Here is a 14,973-nt window from a genome sequence, read left to right on the forward strand (position 1 = left end):
TCATTATGGTCTATGATGTGCCCTTGCCATGTTTTACTAACATTAAAGGTGCTATATAAATGCAAGTTGTTGTTGAGATTGTGAAAAATTGTGTTTCTAAAACGGGTTGGAAGGTTTTTAAAAAATATTTGTTCATGGGATGTGAATGTCACTAGCTGAGAGTTAACCACAGAGTGTGGGACTGGAGACATGTGTAGGCTCAGACTAGGTAAAGATGGCAGGTTCCTGTTCCCTCAGATACATTAGTGAAGCAGTCGGGTTTTTGATGACAATCTGGCAGCTTTTTTGGGCATTTTATCTGCTGCCAGCAGATCAACCCCCATGCATAAAGATTCAAGGTAGGCTACTGATCATTTAGTTGAAAAAGCATAATACCAGAACCACATATTAAGATACACTGCACATTAAAAGCTACTAATAATGCCAGCAATCAGTATGTGGCTGGATATTATAGAGTCATAGAGTTTTACAGCACAGAAACAGGCCATTCAGCCCAACGTGCCTGCGCTGACCATCAAGCACCCATCCATTCTAATCCCATTTTCCTGCACTTGGCCCGTAGCCTTGTATGCTATGGCGTTTCAAGTGCTCATCTAAATACTTCTTAAATGTTGTGAGGGGTCCTGCCTCTACCACTCCTTCAGGCAGTGCGTTCCAGATTCCAACCACCCTCTGGGTGAAAACATTTTCCTCAACTCCCCTGTAAACCTCCTCCCCCTTACCTTAAATCTATGCCCCCTGGTTACTGACCCCTCTGCTAAGTGAAAAAGTTCCCTCCTATCTATCCCATCAATGCTCCTCATAATTTTGTACACCTCAATCAGGTCCCCCCTCAGCCTTCTCCGCTCCAAGGAAAACAATCCCAGCCTATCCAGTCTCTCTTCATAGCTGAAATGCTCCAGCCCAGGCAACATCCTGGTGAATCTCCTCTGCACCCTCTCCAGTGCAATCATGTCCGTCCTATAGTGTGGTGACCAGAACTGTACACAGTACTCCAGCTGTGGCCTAACTAGCATTTTAGACAGCTCCATCATAACCTCCCTGCTTTTATATTCTATGCCCCGGCTAATAAAGACAAGTATCCCGTATGCCTTCCTAACAACCTTATCTACCTGTGCTGCTGCCTTCAGTGATCTATGGACAAGCACCCCAAGGTCCCTCTGACCTTCTGTACTCCCTAGGGTCCTACCATCCGCTGTATATTCCCTTGCCTTGTTAGTCCTTCTAAAGTGCATCACCTCACACTTCTCAGGATTAAACTCCATCTGCCACTGCTCCGCCCATTTTACCAGCCCATCTATATCGTCCTATAATCTAAGGCTTTCCTCCTCACTATTTACGACACCACCAATTTTCGTGTCATCTGCGAACTTACTGATCATACCTCCTATATTCTACTGTGCAAGAACCTTTTTTCCCCATCGGACAGCTGTGCAAGTCCAAGCAACATTGGACTGTAAATTTGCAAGGACTCTAATCTTTTCTATTTTAAATGTTGTTTATATCTTCATCTCCACTGTTTGTGAAAGCCACTTTTTAATCTAATTACAAAAATTACTTTGAGTGTAAAAGAATATGAGAGAAATTGTAACTAACAATGCTCAAATTCCCACAACCTTTGATTAACAAAATGTGTTAATCTGGCTGTTTTGCAATCCAATCAAAGCACTCATTGTTGCTCAATCTCTTGCAGCAATAGTCAAACAATTCAAAACTACTTCTCTTGCTCCCTGGCCTCTGAATGTCGCCTCCTGCTCCACAGAGAAATTCAAAGCTGTTTAAGTAATGGGAAGGGGGACAATAAAGCAATGTTGAAACTACTAAATGAAACTTAGACTTAGTCTATGAGAGAATACGATAATCGCAATCAAAGGATACTATAGGTAGAAATGAAACATTTGCACAGGATCCCTATAGATTAGAAAATAAGTTGGAACAGGCTGGTAAAATTCAAATTAGAAAGACACTGACAGCATGCATCCTAAAAATATCAGGGAAATCAGATAGGGAAAAGTCAGAGAGGAGAAAGTAGAGGTTTGGACCACAATTGTTCAAAACATCTTGGATATGGAAGCTGTGCCATAGAGCAATGCTGTGCAGGAAGGGCGGAAGGGATAAAACCTTCAACAATAGACCTGTTAGCCTAATACAGGTAATGGATAAGCCTCTAGAGGCCATAACACATGATAAACTAATACTCGGAAAGTGCCTCAGAGTACAGCATAACTACCCGACCCGAACCCGACGGGACCCGACGACATGTGTCGGGTTCGGGTCGGGTCAGGTTGCTTTTCCGGGTCTGGCATTCAGGGTTGGGTCGGACACAGTGACAGCCAGGACATTAAGGTGGGAAACACACTGCACTAGTCTGAAGTGATCGATTCCTTCCAAGGTAGAGCAAAACCTCTTCAATAAAGTTGATTATATTCTGGTTGTCGGGTCAGGCGTAGAAAAAATGAAAGGATTCGGGCCAGGTCAGACTCGGGTCGGATGTGGTTCTGTCGGGCTTGGGTCGGGCTCATTTGCAGACACGAGCCTGCCTTTACCTCAGAGTTCCTGACTCGCTGAAGCTTCTCCACCACCTACAAGGCACAAATCAGGAGAACGATGGAATATTCTTTACTTGCCTGGATGGGTGCAACTACAATAACATTCAGAAGCTCAAAGCCATCCAGGACCAAATGGACTGCTTGATATTCACCCTATCCACTAGCTTTAACATCTGCTCCCTCCACTAGCAGCGTACCATGCTTGCAGTGTGTACTATCAACAGAATGCACAGCAAGAAGTCTCTAAGGCTTCTTTGGCAGCATTTCCCAAACCTTCACCAGCTAGAAGAACAAGGGCAGCAGGTGTATGGGAACACCATCACCTTCAAAGTTCCCTCTAAGCTGTGTGGCCCAAAGGTTTCCGAACAGGCTGTGCGCAAGTCGGGTCCTTTAAGTTGCTGTGTAAAAAAAAATCTAAGCATCCACACACTGAAACGAATTAGTCGTGCACTACAAAAAAATTAGAGGATAGGTTGTTCACCTCCAAGTCCTGCTCCAAGTCACACACCACCCTGATTTGAACACACATTGTTATTCCTTCTTTGTCCCTGGGTCAAAATCCTGCAACTGCCCAACTAAAGATATTGTTACAGGGCCATCAGCAGATGGACTACGATTACAGTGGTTCAAGAAGAATGTCCAACATCATTTTCTCAAGGGCAACTAGGGATGGGCAATAAATGCTGGCCTTGTTGTAACATCAGTGCAGAAGGTGCATAGAAAATTTACTGAAGTGACATAAGGGATGAGAAGCTTTGGTAGGTATGAGGAGAGACAGAAGAAATTAGAACAGAGAAGGTTAGAAGATATAATAGAGGCATTCAAAATTACAAGGAAATTTGATATTGCAAATTGGGAAAAAAAACTATTTACACTGATCAGTGAATCAGCAACTAGAGGGCATAAATTTAGATCAGCGCCAAATGAAACAATGGAGCATTGTGAATTGGGACCGATTCTCATCATTAGCCATCTTCCCTTATCACCCATTATTTCTGTCCCTAGGGAGGATGTACTTGCTGTTACGTGGCAGCTCGCACTACACTCTGTGTATTCAACGGTTCTCAGGGTTTGGCAAGAGCAGCATTAATGACATTGCCCAGCTTCATCAAAGCTTTTGGACCCAGGAAGTACCCACTGAAAAACCTCACAAGAGATTCCATGGACTCGATGGGCTGAATGGCGTCCTTCTGTGTCATAATGACTCTATGAAAGGGAAATCTCACCCATCACCCCCACCCATCACCCCCACCCATTCACCCCCCCATGCCACCTCAAGCTGGAAAATAAGCCACATCTACTTTTACAGGCAATCTATCTCCAGGAATAAGGAAGAGCATGGCAACTCTGGTTGGAATCAAACAGCTATGGGGGAAATGGAGCAGAAGAAGGGAAACGAGGTTTCATATTATCCGTGTGTCTGAAGTAGGATCACCAATTCTGGTTGGATGTCTTCCTGGAGAATTCATCACGTGACCTTCCACCTCCAGCAGCCCTGCTCCTACATTCCTGCCATTGGTCACCTGGCTTGTCAATCCTTGCAGTGCCCCGCCTTCCTTTGTTAAGTGGATAGTGACAGACTCTTTGTTACCCGATTGGATGATTCTTGACTGTCAGTCAAACAGTCTCTTCCCCCATCTTCAATATTGTTCGAACTGATAATTAAAGTGTTCCAAGAAAATGAAGAAAAAATTATTTTAATGCTCGTATCAATTTTCTCCCTGGGTTGGCTCACAGCAGTGTCCCGGAGATTAATCCAGTCCTGGAGGGTTGGCACCCTGGTCTGAAGTTATATCTTCATCTCTCTTTGTGGCCGCAGGATGAGCAGAGTGTCTGACAAACCAGACTAAACTAACGCAGTCTATGTGTCTAAGGCAGAATTGTTTTCCTAATCGAGAGTGAAAACTGGGATGTACAAGCGATTTTCTGAATGGGTGCATCCATCAAGGACAGGAAGAGAGAATTGATTGCACTTTAATGAGCTGAGGGCCAGCTGAATGCTGATCGCCAGGCAATGTTAACAGGCAGACAAGTCTAATGTAACTGATCCAGTCTGGATAATTGACAGAAAAACAAAAGCAATAGAAATTAGACTGGCTACCAGTTAAAACAGCCAACTGGCTCTTCCAGTCAAACGCCTATAGCCATGTCATGGTTTAAGTGAGGAAATCACATAAAATGTGATGGGTAAAAATTGGAGGATTACAATAATATTAGAAACACGAGGCAACAAGTTGAATCAGAACTGGTTGTGAACCGGGTAACAATATGTCTGCAAAATGGAAGGGAAGGGCAAGGAGACAGAGAAATGAAGGAAGGAACTAATGAGAATGCAGGATAGCATGTTCTGCCTCATAGCATCTGCCCTGTAATGCAGACATAGACAACAATAGGCTCGAAGACATCCGTTTTACCCTCCCCGTTCCCTGAATGCTTGGGAGTGCCCTTCCCTCCCTCTTGTTAAACATATCAAGGGTTAGAGTGGAGGAAAAATTCTAATAATAATAACAAAGAGGTGGAATTCAATTGGTAGAAGCATAAACTACACAGACGTGTCAGCCTAGATTATAGGCACAAATCCTCAAGGGAGCTTTCAAGCTCTGACCTTCTAGATTCAAAATAAAGAGTGCTACCATTGAGCCAGAACTGACACAACACAATGGTGCTATCGTAACATACTGCGGAATCTATGAGTTAATGCACTGTGGGAAAGGGCACTACATACTTGTCACTAAAATCTTGCACACAAGCTATCTAGTTAGAAGTTGCCTCAACATTCTTTGTCAGATTGCCATTAGAACTTGTTAAGTGTGGAAGATAATCAAATGCTAACACTGAAAGTAAAAAGCAATTGTCATTATATTATAAAATATTATACAAATTGTCAATAGTATTTCAAAGGGTTACAGGCTAAAGTTCCTGATGAGCTACAGCACACCACTGAATGCGCGAGTAGGGTCATTATTGTTGCGCTGCTGCAGAAATGGTTTTAGAGTCTTCATCTATTCAAGTATTTCATTTAGATAACTACGTGAGGGAGAAAGGAACAGAAGGATACAGTGCTGGGGTTAGATGAAGTGAAGTGGAAGGAGGCTTGTGTGGAGCATAAAGACCGGCACGGAGCTGTTGAAACGAATGGCCAGTTTCTGTGCTGTGAATACTATGTCAATTGTATATAATTAACTGTTTGCTATTATATCCTCATTATCAAAGGGCTTTAGCTGGTTAGGGCTTCAGAGTGCTTGGGATTTGTACAGTTTGTACATTGGGGATGTTTCCATATGCTTTACATGACTGTTAATGTACAGCTCATTACTCTGTCTGAACTCCAAGGAGGGCAGACTTGAACAGCGGGAACTGGAGCAAAACACAATCAGAATACAAATGAACCAAGTCGACAGATTTAATGAAGGGAACTTTCTGAAATACCTTACACCACGAACAAATCACTAAACACACAACAACGCAGGAGTCATCAAACAACTTGAGAACAATTCTGATCAACTCGAACACTGAGGGCTGGACCCCAGCACTTGTTTTTCTTGGAAAGGCATCTGTTTAAGGGCTACAATCAATGCTGTGCCCTGCGTTTATTCATCTGAGCTTTTTAAAGCACGACAGAAATTTTTCTCCCTTCTCTCTCAACCATTCCTGTCCCATTATGGCTGCTGAACCCGAGGCAGCATTTGGAAAGGTTGGACAGTGCTGAAACACCTCTAACACTATTTACTTCATATTCATACGTCACTCTGCTGCCAATATTACTTAAGCTGAATCAACGTGAATTGCAGTGAGATGGAAGGGTTGTCACACCCAGTGACTGGCCTTGGGGAGCTCATACTGATGAATTTTCCACTGGTCCAAACCTTCTCAGATGTCAGACCAGCACAGCCGTATGAGACCAAGGCAATCATGCCTCTGACTGGATGAAATGATTTCTACATTTAAGTGAAAAATCAATGTACAAATTATAATTTAAACGGGGGGGTTGGGAGAGGATAGAAACATCAACACCAGCAGGAACATTATCGATGAATCCCATTCCACACTAACTTCCTTGTTGGCTGTGAGGTTTACTCTCTGGCTATAACAATATTTAAAATTTTTTACTTTCTCCTAGTTTGATATTTAAACTAAAAGTTCTTCTCAGGAAACCCAAATGGGTTAAGGTGGTTTGGAGAAACTGGCTGCTTTATCATGCATTTTGCTTGCAAACATCGTGATACAATTCTGACTGAGCAGCAGTGGCCCTTTAAATCTCGCCACAGCCACTGCACTTATCAGGAGCAAGCATGGACGGGGTTAATCGTTAATGGTTAATTGTTATGCAGCAAAAGCCATAAACCTGAGTGTTTCCAAACAAACTATGAGAAAACAATCTGCTCCAACAGTGCGATCAACAGAATACTTAAAAACATTTCTGCTGATTCGATCAAATGAACAGAATCCATAAAATCTGGTAAAATCCAGTTCAACATTCCTAGTTTTGCCCCCTATGAAAGGAAAGTTATAACGCCATTAGGAGTAATGAAAGCAGTAAGATGACTGGGAACTGAAGCATGTTGATGCTGTTACTGACTGGGAGTCTCGACATCTTGTAACTCTTCCATTGAACCCCACGATTTCCCATAGGTGAGGGAGACTTTTAAAGGGACCTGTGGAGAACAGAAAAGTTATCTCCAATATATTCAAAATTCTACATGCATCATCTTTGCCTTGGAAGTGTTGCACTTACTTCCTGTAACACTTTCATGCTTTTTTGCAAACATTTATATTATCATAAACAACAATTTGTATTCATATGCACATTTAATGCAGTAAAACATCCCAAGGCTCTTTATAGGTGCATTATCAAACAGAATTTGATACCGAGTCACAATAGGAACTGTTAGTCAAGTGACCAAAAGCTTGGCCAGAGAGGTAGATGTTAAGGGGAGAAGAGAGAGTGAGAGAGATGGGGAGGGGCAGATGCTTAGAGAGGGATTTCTGGAACTGAGGGCCTAGGCAGCTGAAAGCATGGCCAACAATGGTGCAGTGATAAAAATCGGGGATGCACAAGAGGCCAGAATTAAAGAAGTGCAGAGTTCTCGGAGGACTGTGGGACTGGAGGAAGTTACAAAGATAGGGAGGGTGAAGCCATAGAGGGACTTGAAAACAAACGAAAATTTTAAAATCGCGATGTTGCCAGATCAGGAGCCAATGTAGGTCAGCGAGCACGGGGTTAATGGGACTTGGTGCAAGTTAACATAGATACAGGTAGCAAAGTTCTAAATGAGCTGAAGTTCACAGAGGGTGTATTTTCTGACCATGAGCAACTCCACGGCAGATCTGTTAGTACACAAGAAGTAATTAATCACATAAGAAATGCACAACATTTAAATAAAAATGAAAACATTGAAGGTGACTGGGTAGCACACTCAGTTACAACCTTTCCACATATGAACAAAACAAAACATGGAATGGTGAAAAATCATTCATCCCAATACTCTTCCTCAGATCACCAAGCGACCTTATTATAGACTGCAGTTATACAACAAAGGTGGAAACCCTGGCAGGTGTGTACTTTCAGAAGTATTTTCCAGTTCCAGGCAGTGGTATAACATCAGTCTTCCAGAGTGTATTTGCAGAGCAGAACATGGAGCAAAACTGAAGCACAGCAATGAGTGAAATAGGACTTACAGCACAGAAACAGGCCATTCAGCCCAACTGGTCCATGTCAGTATTTATGTTCCACATGAGCCCCCTCCCATCCTCCTTCATCTCATCCCATCAACATATCCTTCTATTCCTTTCTCCCACAGATACTTGTGTGGGGCGAAAGTTACTTGCCACCTATCAGCCCAAACCTGAATGCTGTCCAGGACAGGCACCAGACTGCTTCAGTATCTTACGAGTTACAAATGGGACTGAACATTGTGCAATCATCAGTGAACATCACTTCTCAGTTCTGACCTTTTGTTGGAGGGAAGGTCATTAGCTGAAGATGGTAGGGTCCAGGAACCTGAACTGCAGCAATGTCCTGGGGCTGAGGTGATTTAGTGCCCATCCCTAACTGTCCTTAAGAAGATGATGGTGAGCCACTTTCTTGGATAGATGAGTGGCTTACTAGTGGCATTTCAGAGGGCAGTTAACAGTCAAGCACATTGGTCAGATGTAGGCCAGACTGGGTAAGGATGGCAGATTTTCTTCACTAAGGAAGAACCAGATAGATTTTTACAACTGTCCAGTAGTTTCATTGGTGCTATTACTGACACTGGTATTTTTTAAAATTCCAGCTTTAGTTAATTGAATTGGTGGGATTTTCAGACCAGCAAGCCAGGCCTCTGGATTATTTTTTTTTATTCATTCAGGGGATGTGGGCGTCACTGGCCAGGCCAGCATTTATTGTCCATTCCTAATTGCCCTTGAGAAGGTGGTGGTGAGCTGCCTTCTTGAACCGCTGCAGTCTATTTGGGGTAGGTACACCCCCAGTGCTGTTAGGAAGGGAATTCCAGGATTTTGACCCAGCGACAGTGAAGGAACGGCGATATAGTTCCAAGTCAGGATGGTGTGTGACTTGGAGGGGAACTTGTAGGTGATGGTGTTCCCATGTATTTGCTGCCCTTGTCCTTCTAGTTGGTAGAGGTTGCGGGTTTGGAAGGTGCTGTCTAAGGAGCCTTGGTGCATTGCTGCAGTGCATCTTATAGATGGTACACACTGCTGCCACTGTGCGTCGGTGGTGGAGGGAATGAATGTTTGTAGATGGGGTGCCAATCAAGTGGGCTGCTTTGTCCTGGATGGTGTTGAGCTTCTTGAGTGTTGTTGGAGCTGCACCCATCCAGGCAAGTGGAGAGTATTCCATCAGACTCCTGACTAGTGCCTTGTAGATGGTGGACAGGCTTTGGGGAGTCAGGAGGTGATTTACTCGCCTCAGGATTCCTAGCCTCTGATCTGCTCTTGTAGTCACGGTATTTATATGGCTACTCCAGTTCAGTTTCTGGTCAATGGTAGCCCCTAGGATGTTGATAGTGGGGGATTCAGCGATGGTAATGCCGTTGAATGTCAAGGGGTGATGGTTAGATTCTCTCTTGTTGGAGATGGTCATTGCCTGGCACTTGTGTGGCGTGAATGTTACTTGCCACTTATCAGCCCAAGCCTGGATATTGTCCAGATCTTGCTGCATTTCTACACGAGGAATGACGAATGGTGCTGAACATTGTGCAATCATCAGCGAACATCCCCACTTCTGACCTTATGATTGAAGGAAGGTCATTGATGAAGCAGCTGAAGATGGTTGGGCCTAGGAAACTACACTGAGGAACTCCTGCAGTGATGTCCTGGAGCTCAGATGACTGACCTCCAACAACCACAAACATCTTCCTTTGCGCTAGGTATGAGTCCAGCCAGCGGAGAGTTTTCCCCCTGATTCCCATTGACCTCAGTTTTGCTGGAGCTCCTTGATGCCAGACTCGGTCAAATGCTGCCTTGATGTCAAGGGCAGTCACTCTCACCTCACCTCTTGAGTTCAGCTCTTTTGTCCATCTTTGAACCAAGGCTGTAATGAGGTCAGAAGCTGAGTGGCCCTAGCGGAACCCAAACTGAGCGTCACTGAGCAGGTTATTGCTAAGCAAGTGCCGCTTGATGGCACTGTTGATGACACCTTCCATCACTTTACTGATGATCGAGAGTAGGCTGATAGGGCGGTAATTGGCCGGGTTGGACTTGTCCTGATTTTTGTGTACAGGACATACCTGGGCAATTTTCCACATTGCAGGGTAGATGCCAGTGTTGTAGCTGTACTGGAACAACTTGGCTAGAGGCACAGCAAGTTCTGGAGCACAGGTCTTCAGTACTATTGCCGGAATATTGTCAGGGCCCATAGCTTTTGCAGTATCCAGTGCCTTCAGTCGTTTCTTGATATCACGTGGAGTGAATCGAATTGGCTGAAGTCTGGCATTTGTGATGCTGGGGACTTCAGGAGGAGGCCGAGATGGATCATCAACTCGGCACTTCTGGCTGAACATTGTTGCAAATGCTTCAGCCTTATCTTTCGCACTGATGTGCTGGGCTCCCCCATCGTTGAGGATGGGGATATTTGTGGAGCCACCTCCTCCAGTTAGTTGTTTAATTGCCCACCACCATTCACGGCTGGATGTGGCAGGACTGCAGAGCTGAGATCTGATCTGTTGGTTATGGGATCGCTTAGCTTTGTCTATCGCATGCTGCTTACACAGTTTGGCACGCAGATAGTCCTGTCTTGTAGCTTCATCAGGCTGACACCTCATTTTGAGGTATGCCTGGTGCTGCTCCTGGCATGCCCTCCTGCACTCTTCATTGAACCAGGGTTGGTCTCCTGGCTTGATGGTAATGGTAGAGTGGGGGATATGCCAGGCCATGAGGTTACAGATTGTGGTTGAGTACAATTCTGCTGCTGCTGATGGCCCACAGCACCTCATGGATGCCCAGTTTTACATTGCTAGATTTGTTCGAAATCTATCCCATTTAGCACGGTATAGTGCCACACAACACGATGGAGGGTATCCTCAATGTGTGGCAGGACTTCGTCTCCACAAGGACTGTGTGGTGGTCACTCCTACCAATACAGCCATGGACAGAAGCATCTGCGGCAGGCAGTTTGGTGAGCACAAGGTCAAGTATGTTGTTCCCTCGTGTTGGTTCCCCCACCACCTGCCGCAGACCCAGTCTAGCAGCTATGTCCTTTAGGACACGGCCAGCTCAGTCAGTAGTGGTGCTACCGAGCCACTCTTGGTGATGGACATTGAAGTCCCCCACCCAGAATACATTTTGTGCCTTTGCCACCCTCAGTGCTTCCTCCAAGTGGTGTTCAACATGGAGGAGTACTAAGTCATCAGCTGAGGGAGGGCGGTAGGTGGTAATCAGTAGGAGGTTACCTTGCCCATGTTTGACCTGATGCCATGAGACTTCATGGCGTCCAGAGTCGATGTTGAGGACTCCCAGGACAACTCCCTCCCGACTGTATTCCACTGTGCTACCACCTCTGGTGGGTCTGTCCTGCCGGTGGGACAGGACATACCCGGGGGTAGTGATGGCAGTGTCTGGGACAGTTGTCTGTAAGGTTTGATTCCGTGAGTATGACTATGTCAGGCTGTTGCTTGACTGGTCTGTGGGACAGCTCTCCCAGCTTTGGCACAAGCCCCCAGATGTTAGTAAGGAGGACTTTGCAGGGTCGAGGGGGCTGGGTTTGCCGTTGTCGTTTCCGGTGCCTAGGTCGATGCCGGGTGGTCCGTCCGGTTTCATTCCTTTTTATTAACTTCATAGCGGTTTGGAACAACTGAGAGGCTTGCTCGGCCATTTCAGAGGGCATGTAAGAGTTAACCACATTGCTGTGGGTCTGGAGTCACATGTAGGCCAGACCAGGTAAAGACAGCAGATTTCCTTCCCTAAAGGACATTAGTGAACCAGATGGGTTTTTTTACTGGCCCAATAATATCACCACTGTGCTACTGTATCCCTAAAGTCAGAAGCAAATTAAATAAGGAATAGAGGAGAAACTTCTTTACTCAGAGAGTAGTTAGAATGTGGCACTCACTACTACATGGAGTGGTCAAGATGAATAACGTGGAACCATTTAAGGGGAAGCTAGATCAGTACATGAGGGAGGAAACCATGGAAGGATCTGCTGATAGGGTTCGATGATGAGAGGTGGGAAGAGGCTCGTGTGGAGCATTAACACCAGCAAGGACCAGTTGGGCCGAATGGTCTGTTTCTGTGCTGTAAATTCTATGTAAAACTCATTCACTTAGGCTAGGGACTTGACTCTATAATTCTTAAAAGAAACTACATTGCCATTTGCAACTTAATCGTGTCAATACAGCTTAATTTATTTTAACCAAGATGGCTCCTGGGCAGTCAGCACCCTAGGGAGCTCCTCAACTCTTCATGTCTATCCTTGGCCATCCTGCCTCCTCCTATCTCATTTCTGCCACCGGTTAAGTTCCCCTGACTGAAGTGGGTGTATTTTAACCCACACTTCAAGTTTTAATTTGTTGGTCTGGAATATGCTACAGGTTTCCAGACAAGTTGGCATGATAAATTTAATTGTGGGCATAATACCCTTGATCATTTATTTAAACAAGTAAGAACAGCAGATTAACTGCCCCGAAGAATTTTAGTGAACCAGATGGGGTTTTAATGATCTGGTAGCCACATGACCTCCATTACTGATACTAGTCTTCTATACCAGGTTTACTTAATTAACTGGCATTTGAACTCACTGAATTATTAGGCTAGTAACACAACTGCTATGCTACCATTCCTGTCTCATGGAATGATGGAGCAGGCATGAGAGGTTGTATGGTCGACTCCTCTTCCTTTTTTTTGTGTTCTTAGGTTTTAAAGGAATTCTGTCGACCTAAGTTTTAAAACCTCCAATTGTTTCCCAACATCCACAACCTGCTGGCAGAAAGTTCCAGATTTTCACGACCGATTTGTCTGAAAAGGTGCTTCCTGGTTTCACTCTTAAACGGCCAAGCTCTAATTTTAAAATTCTGTCGCCTTGTTCTGAACGCCCCATCAGAGGAAATAGTTTCCCCGTATTTACTCTATCAAATTCTTTTACCATTTTAAACAGCTCGACCACGTCACCCCTCAATCTCCTCTTCTCAGGGGAATACAGTCAACTTTATGCAACCTGTCTTCATAACTTAACCCTATAAAGCCCAGTATCATTCTGGTGAACCTGTTCTGCACCCCCTCCAAAGCCAATATATCCTTCCGGAGGTGCTGCCCACACTTGAACAGGAGAAACAGAGGCACCCTAAATATGGTGGGAAGGCGGAACCTGGGAAAATGTGAGCCAATGACTCATAGTCTCCCGTCGATTGACAATGAGCCTCAGTAGATGGGAACAGAACCCAATCGTGGACGCACCTATCGATGGGTTTGCCTTGTGTACCAGGCACTTGGCACGCGTCGCAGCCTTGAATTCAATCAAACCGAGCAGGCAGGTATGCTGCCATCTGGGGCTGTGTCTTCCCAGGTGTCAGGGTTAATTCTGCAAAATTCCAAGATAGCCTTTACTATGTCTTTATGGCATTTCATCTTCCCACCTGTGTTGCGATATTTAGACAAAAGCGAGCGATAGCCAACTGGCCACCAGCTTTACACAAGCCAATCCATTTTTCATGCAATGATGAATTAATAATATCCCTATATAACTATCTCTGAGCATATAAAATAGAGTTTAAACCCTGTGTTATCTTATCCTGTCATACCTAACCTAATCCTAGCTAATCCTATCATGCCCCACCCTACTATATCCTATCCTAGCCTACCCAACCCTACCCTATCCAATCCTATTCTACTCTATCCTGCCCAAACCAATCCTACCATATCCTATTACATGAGTTTCAATCCTATTCATTCTGCAAAGTTATTCTACAGTTTTTAGAGCAATGTAGCCCATGTTTCATTCTGTTGATATTCTTTTAATGATTAACGTTATGTATTTCTTTGAAAACTCATGAGAAATGGTAATTAAATTGGACTGAAGCCCTTTCAGTCCCAGAGCATGCACGAGTGGATCGTACCTTCAGATGCACTCCTAGAGCCTCCACAAATTGCAGTGATTCCATGGTGCTTTTTACAAGTCCTATCATTGGAAAAAGAATGGTGAGTTGTTAAGGCAGGTTAGGCTTTGGGTTCTTATTTAGCAATGAGTCAATGATTTTGTGCTAATGAAAATCAGTGGAGGCAGATTTCAAATTGTGGTGTTACTATTGGAACAGGTCATGAGTTTGTATCAAACTGCTTTAGCACATCAAACTGTGCTAAGATAATATTACACAGTGTCATGTCTAGGCTTTACGATTAATATTTAGCAGTAAAAATCATAGTGGGGTGGTTTTCCATCGTTGACACATATTAGGCAGGGTAAGTGCAACTGCTACATCTGCTCCTATCAGGTTGGCAGGAGGTCAGATCGACTTTAGTGAGGTGAGAAGCCAGCCCTAAGTGAGCTCCTGATAGGCAGATGGCAATTTGGGACGGAGGGGGTGGGGAGGAAATCTAGTGGGGCTGCTGCTGTTTAAAGGCAGCCTGCAGTCTTTAAAAGGGAAGTACACTTTTCAAAGTTGGTCAGTGCTGAGCATATTACTGAGACAGGATGCTGGCCAAAACATCCCAATGGAACTGTTTGTGGAGCAGGTGAGGAACAGGAAGAATGTCCTCTTTCCTTCAGATCAGTGAGCCAGAGGCAGTGGACAGAGGTAAGCAGCCAGGTCAATAGTTCCTAGGACCAGGCTGCGGAAAACAAAAAATATTAATGACCTTACTAGGACTGTGAAGGTAAGCTCCTCTTCACATCTCCCTTACTGTCCACAAAGCCATGCAAAACAATGTAGCCCCAGAATTAGTTCTCTCCCCCACTTCACAACATCTCCTTCTGCTGGTATGTGCACAGTCA

At 44.6% G+C, this 14,973-nt stretch overlaps 1 protein-coding gene across 8 annotated transcripts in view; it reads right to left on the reverse strand.

The window, feature by feature from the left end:
- Positions 1 to 5,978: 5,978 nt before the first annotated feature.
- poln (polymerase (DNA directed) nu) overlaps positions 5,979 to 14,973 on the reverse strand; it is a 549,154-nt gene continuing 540,159 nt past the window's right edge. For 6 of the 8 annotated variants that reach the window (XM_068029211.1, XM_068029206.1, XM_068029207.1 and 3 more), the window contains 2 exons: positions 14,099 to 14,160; positions 5,979 to 7,204 (listed from right to left, as the gene is read on the reverse strand). In XM_068029211.1, the coding sequence (XP_067885312.1) occupies positions 7,121 to 7,204; positions 14,099 to 14,160 (146 nt within the window). In that variant the 3' untranslated portion in view covers positions 5,979 to 7,120. The remainder of the gene's footprint in view (positions 7,205 to 14,098; positions 14,161 to 14,973) is intronic. The other 2 variants (XM_068029213.1, XM_068029212.1) reach the window with 2 other exon arrangements.

This window comes from Heterodontus francisci, chromosome 4 (genome assembly GCF_036365525.1).
Source record: "Heterodontus francisci isolate sHetFra1 chromosome 4, sHetFra1.hap1, whole genome shotgun sequence".
Taxonomy (NCBI): Eukaryota; Metazoa; Chordata; class Chondrichthyes; order Heterodontiformes; family Heterodontidae; genus Heterodontus; species Heterodontus francisci.